This window comes from Mugil cephalus, chromosome 9, assembly GCF_022458985.1.
Source record: "Mugil cephalus isolate CIBA_MC_2020 chromosome 9, CIBA_Mcephalus_1.1, whole genome shotgun sequence".
Classification (NCBI taxonomy): Eukaryota; Metazoa; Chordata; class Actinopteri; order Mugiliformes; family Mugilidae; genus Mugil; species Mugil cephalus.
In genome coordinates, this window is record NC_061778.1 from 8,673,410 (window position 1) to 8,682,788 (window position 9,379).

General features: G+C 39.2%; 1 protein-coding gene across 1 annotated transcript in view; it reads left to right on the plus strand.

The window, feature by feature from the left end:
* Nucleotides 1-8,015, plus strand: part of rpa1 (replication protein A1) — a 29,456-nt gene extending 21,441 nt beyond the window's left edge. The window contains exons 14-17 of the mRNA XM_047595032.1: nucleotides 18-194; nucleotides 915-1,022; nucleotides 1,322-1,408; nucleotides 7,160-8,015. Coding sequence (XP_047450988.1) covers nucleotides 18-194; nucleotides 915-1,022; nucleotides 1,322-1,408; nucleotides 7,160-7,264 — 477 coding nt within the window. The 3' untranslated portion in view covers nucleotides 7,265-8,015. The remainder of the gene's footprint in view (nucleotides 1-17; nucleotides 195-914; nucleotides 1,023-1,321; nucleotides 1,409-7,159) is intronic.
* Nucleotides 8,016-9,379: the final 1,364 nt, after the last annotated feature.

Sequence of the window (9,379 nt, forward strand, 5' to 3'; positions counted from 1 at the left end):
GTTTTCTTCTTTTTCAGGCTGACTACTTCACCTGCATAGCTACCGTCGTGTATCTGCGCAAGGAGAACTGCCTTTATCAGGCCTGCCCGAGCCAAGACTGCAACAAGAAAGTGGTAGACCAGCAGAATGGCATGTTCCGCTGCGAGAAGTGTGACAAAGAGTTCCCCAACTTCAAGTATCGCCTCATCCTCTCTGTAAGCGACTCGGCACCGGTTTACCTAAATCCTCCCTTACAAAATACCTGCGCCGCACATGCACTCATACGCGAGCCCGTGCACCAAAGCTCATATTTAAAATTCCTGTTGTTCCTCCTCGTTGCTGTGCTCTCCTGTTCTCATTACTCTGCATATTTGTTCTCATGACTTACCGTTCTTATTCATCACTCTGTTTCCTGAAACCCAAGCCACTTTTCCTCCTTATGTCCCGCTCTCTGTGCTTCCAGCGTTGCCTCCCTCTGCTCTTTGCAGTTGAATTTTGAGGTCTTTAAATCCAATTTTGCCGTTTCTGTGCCGCATTCGTAATGAAGACTAATTTTAGTGTGTTTACTTGGTTAGAGCCGTGTCTGGCTAATCGCTGCGGCTTTCCATACTGTGCAGTTGTTTTTTTCCAGAGAACCGTTTGCAAATAAACATTTATTTATTTTTGGTTTGATTTTTAATAACAAAAACTCAGCCGGCAACAGAGCAATTGGAGCCAAGCAGTTGAAATAAGCGGCTTTTGTTGTTGTTTTGGACCGCTCGCCGGTTCGCATGCTGCTATTCTTCTCACGCTGTAGCATGAGCTGTGGATGTGCTTCCACTCTGTGTATGTGCACACGGTATATGTCTGTGAACGCTCGTCAAGAACAAAAGCAAACATGCCGACACTTGTCTATGCGTTTACCTTTTCTTTTTGTTTTCGGTTTTATCCGTCAGGCCAATATTGCGGATTACGGGGACAACCAGTGGGTGACTTGCTTCCAGGAGAGTGCAGAGGCCATCCTGGGCCAGAATGCAGCTTACCTGGGGCAGCTCAAGGACTCGGTGAGACTTTTCTTCCTGAATATAATACTGGCCTCAGGAAATGACCAGGGCAGGAGCTCTCTCTTTTTTTTTTTTTTTTTCTCTTCCTGGCAAGCGTCCACACATACACAGTCGTGCAGTGAAATGCAAATGTGCCACGACACCTACTGTGCTCTGTTTCTTCCAGGCATAATTATTTAGAAAATCACAGCAGTTGATGTTGAGTGCTCAATTATTAGACACTGGCTTTATTTTGCACTTGAGACCAAAAGGTATGTTTTGATTAAAATAATATTTGTGCCTCTCGCATTTAAATTCAGAATGAAGCGGCCTTTGATGAAATCTTCCAGCAAGCCAACTTCAGTACTTTTGTCTTCCGCAACAGAGTGAAGCTGGAAACGTATAACGTAAGTAGAACAGGGATGCTAATAAGTCTGATAAAATGCCTGTGGATTTGTTGTCATGCTTACGAGATGGGTTATGTAAAGAAAACGAGGCTGCCTCAAATCCCCATAACTACCCTCATTTCTTTGTAAGCCGAAAACACATTTCAGGAAACATAACCATGTCTTTATGCTGTAGCTGCCTTTTTTTTCCTCCTTTGATAGTCCCCCACCACCACCGCCACATATAAACAAAACTACCTGGCTTTCATTTTGACTGACAGTGTGTTTGTCCTAGAACGCTGCACATTTTTGTTGGCGCTGTGAAGGATGCACACACAGAGATTAGTCGCGGTCACTGTTTCCTGTAGGCCACACAGATAGACGTTTGTTTTGAGGGAAGCACATAAAAGAATTGATTGGGCTGGGACTCTGAGCAGGAAGTCTGGAGCTGAGCCAGCGGCTGCATCCGCCTTCCACACACAGAAGAGGCCACTGTGTCTGTCACATTCGGCTCAGCATCCTAACTGCCAATGGCACCGCTACAAGCATGTATTGGCTTCTGTCTCCAAACCCCATATTCCTTCAACAGAGACACCTGCAACCCCTCTTTGAGTTTATTTTCTCCTTTTTCGCCACTACAAACCCGCCATTGTGCCGCGCTCGTCACGTGCTGTCGTGTGTACGGTGTTGTTGTAGGTTTTTTTGTTGAACAAAGCAGGTCCTTAACAGCTGATGACACTCATCCATCTTTTTTTGTGCGACTGTGAACAAGACGTCTCTAATGAGTTTCATCAGCACACTTGAGGAAATTATACTCTTCATTTTAACTTAATTAACTAAGTCACACGGGAATTCTGATGTAATTATCATCTGTAATGCTATAAAACAACATTGGCACGTTTAAAGGTCACTAGATATAAGGGATGCATCAGGTTTTCTGTTGTCATATACACACAGATACAAAACAATGTAGGACAATATATGAATAATACATTGATAAACTTGTATCTTAAGCCTATCCTCAAAAATTAAACTAATTCTAGTTGGAAAATTACTATTTTTTTCACCAGGTCTTGAAATTAACATTTTGATCTACTGGCCAAGTGGTGAGTAGATCAAAAAAGTTACTCGCCAGGCAGATATTTTACTAACCAAAACCAAAAAGTTACTTAACTATGATATTTTGACATCACTAGCTATATAGCAGTCACCGTAGTACCCTCTTACAGTCATCCTGTTCTTATATAGGCTACAATTCTCAATCAATAGTGTACTAATAATACTTAATGGAAATTCAGTAGTTAATTGTCTTGTCTTGGAGTGAAGGCGTCTTTTCCAGGGGCCCCAACTTTGCTTTCAAAACAGCCATTCAATCGCAGTGGCAGACAGAATTCTCTCTACTTTCATCGACTTGGAGCCGACCACAAATGCACTGCCTCAATTCTTCTGGTCCTTTGCACCATGGGAGCGGCAAACACTACAGTACATAATCCTTGTTGTTGTCGTTGAGTCATGTTCTTTTCCCATCCACCTCATTCTGAAGCCACTTCTGGTTAAACTTCCTAGCTGCATACTCCTGTTCCTTCTTTTTGGCTGGTGGTTGAACCCCGGCTACGAACCTCCACATAATTACCTCCTTCTCCGTGTTTCTCTCGTCTTCGTTCTTCTTTCTTTGTCTCAAGTTTTCCCGATTCGTAACACTTCTTTTTTAACTCAAGCGTGAGACAACATTAGTTCTCAACAACATTTAAGAAATGGCACTACTACGGAGCCCCAGAGGCGACATCGAGAAGATAAAAAAAATAATAAATTAATAAAACCTGCGCACAATATTGCAAATCTCAATTTTTTTCACTAGCCAAGTGCCGAGGCGGCTAAAAGTCTGTCTCCAAATAGAGGAATCACGGTCGCAAATGTTTAGTGCTAATTTCAAGCCCTGCTTATCTCTGTTATAATATCTAAAGAGAAGCGTAAACGAAACAGATCATTTCACGAGGCGTACGCACAGGAAGAGACTAGCAATGGTGATGCAGCAACCAGAGACAACTGATTATTGGCAAATACAGAGTTTAACTGTTCTATATTTTGAGGAAAAAACCAAGGAAACATGGTCCACAACTAACTTGTAAATATTGAATTACAGTCACATCTTAGAAAAAAAATAAATTGTGCCTTGGCTCACATTTCGGAAATAATCAAAATTCCCAGTTAGTATTTTATGCTGCATCTGAGCTAAAGTTCATTGTGACGGTGGAAGATCTAATACAATAATACAGCGTGTAGTATTCAGGATTTCAGTGGCTTTTTGTGAGAGCTGTCACACACAAAGCCACAGGATGTGGCCTGACTAATCCTTTAATACCAAAGAAATGAGAACAAATTCACCAGGTCAGGTGAACTAAGATGGATAAGAATAACATATTTTGTACGTTTTCAGTCTAAAATTCTGAACAATCTCCATCTACACTATAAACATGACCCATCAGCCACAGGGACAGGGAAGTTGATGCTTTATAAGTGCACCTTAAATACAGCCAATATAACCTGCTGTCACTGTATTACATAAACCACATTGACGGTTTTATTAGAGAATGGTTTATTTGACATCAGGATTCATCATATTACATTATTGTGGTTACACTCGGCTGAAAGGGTTTGGTGCTCTCCCATTAAAAATGAAGTCTCACCCGTATTTAAGGTTTGTCCCGCTGTGATTAATCTTATTTGGGCATCAAAAAGAAATGCATAACCACAAGCTATTAACTAAATGAGAGAGTTGAAGTTGGGGAGACATTTGGAGCCAAAGCCAACAGGTGCTTTTAATCCAGACACTATGATTAATTACAGTCTGACTATTTAAACCAATATATTGTGCAGTTGGTTAATTACTTTTATAAAACTCACACATTTTGCTTTGAAATTCAAAATAATAACTGTCTGCTGTAAGTCTCCCAGATGTCAGTGGAAGTCTGACTTAATTAAGAGATTGTGCTTTGACACTAACACATTTTTTTTTTCTTACAGCAATCTTTACTGGTCAGTGTTTATTTCTGATCGCCTTTCAAATCTAGAAAGTTTTTCTTGTGGCTGTAATAATCCAAACGCTGCGCTGTTATCAAAGCCTCATTGTCCCAGCAGGCTGAGTCTAGACATCGTAACTGATTTAAGCGTCTCAAAAGGATGATGCCGATGAAAGTGATGAAATTGAAAATACGTACAAGGCAGCGCATCGACCGCTGCAGCCTCAGTCTTAAACTGCCGTGGATGGATTGTAAAGCAAACGATTGCTTCGCTAATACCTTATTTCATTCTCGCACATCCTGACTGGATGGAGTTGTTCCTGATTCTTGTTTGTCCTGAGCTCCTTCAGCCTGTTATTTCTCCACAATTCATCTGCACTTGTCGAGTTTTCCAAGGCTGTGTAGGAACCACTAGTGTGTCCCTGTGTGCTAGGATCACATATACATGTTATATCTGTCAGGAGTTTATAAAGAGGATCTGACAAGTTTAACAAAGTCTTGTGTTGCTTCACTGATATGTTAATGAGCTAAAGCTAAAGGACAACCTAACTTAAGAATGACTTGCTAATTACTTCAACTGAGTCAGTAATGACTAAAGTTAGGATAATGCTAGGATAACTAGCTTAAATGTTACATTGCTAATTACTTCAACTGAGTCAGTAATGACTAAAGTTAGGATAATGCTAGGATAACTAGCTTAAATGTTACATTGCTAATTACTTCAACTGAGTCAGTAATGACTAAAGTTAGGATAACGCTAGAATAACTAGCTTAAATGTTACATTGCTAATTACTTCAACTGAGTCAGTAATGACTAAAGTTAGGATAACGCTAGAATAACTAGCTTAAATATTTTCTTGCTAAAGAATTTAACTGAGTCATTAATGACTAAAGTTAGGATAATGCTAGGATAACTAGCTTAAATATTACCTTGCTAAAGAATTTAACCAAGTCATTAATAGCTAAAGTTAGGATAATGCTAGGATAACTAGCTTAAATATTACCTTGCTTAAAGAATTTAACCAAGTCATTAATAGCTAAAGTTAGGATAACGCTAGAATAACTAGCTTAAATATAATCTTGCAAAAGAATTTAACCAAGTCATTAATAGCTAAAGTTAGGATAATGCTAGGATAACTAGCTTAAATATTACCTTGTTTAAGTCAGCAATGGTACAGTGAACGGTACGATAACGTTACAATATCTCAAAGTGCTGTGTGCTACCAGACTAGATAAGACCGGCCCACATTAGCATAACACAGTGCATTTATATGCTGCTAGTAATATTTTCTTCCCTCAATTTATATCTTTTTAACAAGTGTTTAAAACTATATTTAAGCCTTCAAAAACCAGTATTTCGTTTTTTAATTGAAAAATGTAAAAAAATTAATTGGCCGATATATCGTATTTTCTTATGCCCTAACATCGGAATCAGCTCCGAAAAATCCACATCAGTCGGGGCCCCACTTCATTTCCTTTGCTGTTGACACTTGAAGCGTCTCATCAGGAGACAGGTCTCATCCTCATCTATGGACACATGCAGCCTCGGTTGTCCCAGTCTAGATCAACACTCAGCCACGTGATATTTACAGATTCATCTAGTATGAACTCACCCACTCAGTCAGTTTGCAGACAGAGACAACATTAGGCTCAGTGTATATGATGCCACAGAATGTCTTCTTCATTATTCATCAGGTTTTGTTTGCAGCAAGATAGAGCTGCTTAATTTTTAATCAATTCATTTTTTTTTTTCTTTTTAACTTGGCTCACATTTGATTTGGGGATTTAAAAAAAATGCTTTTATCTGACCAAAAAAAAAAGTTACAACAACTTAAAGGCTGTAAAATTTGATTTAGAATAGACAATATATTATTTCTATAATGCATGTATTTCATTTCAAGGCTTTTTAGTAGAGTGCTGTTCACACTCGCACGACTGAATTATTTAACAAAATCAGTCGAGAGCTCAGCTCTTGAAGGAGCAGATACACTGATTATGCCCCAATCAAAAAATAAATAAATAAAAATCTGTTGGATTTTGCACTACTTGTGCTCAAATGTGACTAAATTGCAGTGAAGAAGTATCTGATCAGGCCCATGTAGGCCTTGACTTAACATATCGAAGTTTCTACCGAATCACAAAGTTTAAGCTGCTTTCCATCCTTAAAATTTTTATATAATGTGGGTGTATTTCTCTCTTTTTGTTTTTTTTTTTTAAAAAAAATGGGAAAGTGGGCACTAGTCCAAATGAAGATAGTTTACATTTCACCCACTTCAGCAGCAGAGAATTAATGGAGATAAACCGAGTGTGAGATCTATTTAAATGCAGAGATGAATGGCCCTGGCAGAAATGACCTTCCTCTGTCTAGACAGCTGTGGAGGTGGCTATTGTATGGTTATAAAACTCGCATTTGAATGCCAACACAATTCAGATACGGAGTCTGAACAGTTCATACGGGAGGATGAAAGATTCCTCTATTTGTCTCATTGACAAACAAAAATTTCACCTTTTTTTTTTCCTTTCTTTCTTCCTTTTTTTATCTTTTCGTATGACCTCTTAGGGCAGTTGAAATAGTTAAATAGTTGTTGGCATAAAGGTACCACTACCAGTTAAAAGTTTGAGAATGTGTGTCCAAAATTTTGACTGGTCATGTACTTACAAGAAGAGTGTGTTAAACAGCCTTTTTTTCTGTGTCTTGAGTGAATGTGTCATATAAAGGGTTTTATTTAGTTTCTTTCTTTTTGTTTGACAGGATGAATCCAGGATTAAGGCTACAGTGATGGAGGTGAAGCCTGTGGACCATAAGGACTACAGCAAGAGGCTGATCATGAACATAAGGAAACTGGCTGCTCAGTAGGAGCCAGTGACCTTTGTTTTCTGTACAGCCAACAAACAGCTCTAAACCTTGTTTTCTTTGTTTAAAAAGCATTTGTATTTTAGTTTTTCCATGATTTTCTTTGTTTCCTGTCTGTACTGATTGAGTTCCAGTACCCTGTGACTCGTCGCCTTTTCTTTGTGGAATTATGTCTAGTGGTGAGATGGTGATGATTTGATTTTTTTCTTGTTATTCGGGGAAGCAGAGCAGAGAGAGGAGCTACAAAAGAAATCATCGTTGTGTGTGTCTTAAGTCAGCCAGTCGCTCGTGCATACAGTTAACTGTGGCCATGTGGGGATGGTGGTTGCTTTTAAAGCAGGAGACCTGCGCAGTCGCTCGCACTCTTTTCACCCTCTGTCGCGCACTCAAAATGACTGGGCTGGACCTGCACATCCCTGATAAGACCGTTTACTCTCCCACTCATTTTTTTTTTTTTTTTTTGTCCTCCATGTCTTTCTATACTTGCAAACATAAGTACTTATACACATGCACAGTTCAGGCCTCACCACATACATACTGCATTCTATTTAAGTTTCTGGTGTTTTCTATGTGAGTTAGTTGTTTCTAGTTCTGTTTGTTTGTGATAATTAACAGAATAAATATGTTTTCATGCAATTTCTTTTCTGTTTTACAATTGATCCTTGGCTGTGAGTCAATTTAATTACTGAGGAGACCTGTTAAAGCTTACAGCACCTATCCTAACCTGTGCCTATTAAATTTTTTTGGCGATGCACTACGTTTAGCAGGAGATTTATTCAACTGTTGCTGTAACGCGATGCCCTCTACCTCCTACGGTTTTGCTCATATGTGCAACAGAGTCCCCGCAAACCAGACTTTCATGTTGTATTAAAGCAGAACATCAGTCAGACTGCACCTTCCCATTTTTCTTGTGATAAAATCTTGTTTCTGCTGAGCTCCACATCTGTTGCCTATAGTGTGCCAAGATGGATTAGACTTGTCTTTAATGTTAAAGAAAGGTAACTTTTAGTAGTAGGGTTTTTTTTCCTTTGGTCAGTTGAGACACTGACCTGAGTTTGACTGTGATATTCTCCCTACGTCCTATCACACAGTTTTAGGTATTAATGCGCTTCTCTGAAACTTCTTCCAGCCATGCATGTTTTATAACAACACAGATGGTGTCAAGGGTTGCCAGTAATCTTTAAGTCCATTCTTGCCTCAGATTCCCAAGTCCATCAAGAGATTGGACCTGATAGGACACGCAGGCCCCGTAGACGTCTAAATGAAGCCTTTTATTTCATTGTACATGATGGCACACTTCACATAGCACAGCTATTGGAGGGAGAGAAGTTTGTTCTTCTGCAGGATAAACGTAGCAGCCTCCCATGAGACTCAGAACCAGTACATTTTCAATCTTTTTTTTCCTCTTGTTTATATCTGGCATCCAATAAGCTTTTGTGCGAAAAGGAACATTTCTGATTAAACCGTTGCAGGTAGAGTTAAAGAAACAAGATTGTAATGCGTTTCTAATTGATTTTGCACTTGTTAAAATGAGATTGGCTGACTAATTGAACGGAATTGCATTTGTTTCTAAAGACGAGTGCGGTTCTATTAGCAGTGGAGTGAGCGTGGCTAAATGAAACTGTCACACAACGTGGTCAAAATTAAAAATGGGATTTTAATTTGCGAGGTGACGCTCTGCGGCGCGAGTTCATGGGTTTTTCTCCACCCCATCACTGTTCAGTATTTAGGAAATGTAAAAATGTGGACCAGATGTCCAATTAAATCCACAGCTGACCTTTGGGCCATGCACAATTACACCATAAAATTTTTAAAATGTCTTAAATTTACACCGATCAGCCACAACATTTTAACCACTGACGGAGGAAATATCGCTGACGATCTCGTGGCAATAAAAGTGTCCTGGTGTCAGATTAAAAAAAGTGAAAACTTTAGAATAAAAAAAAAAACCAGGACAAGAATAAACTTTAATTATTTGACAGTTGAATGTGGCACATGCACATGCTGTCAGTCAGGTCTTTTTATTTGTTCCTATTTGTACCTATCAACATAATAAGGGCACAGGTCTGAAATGGGTCTGGATCAAATTTTTAAATCTTCACCTCATTATGCACCACC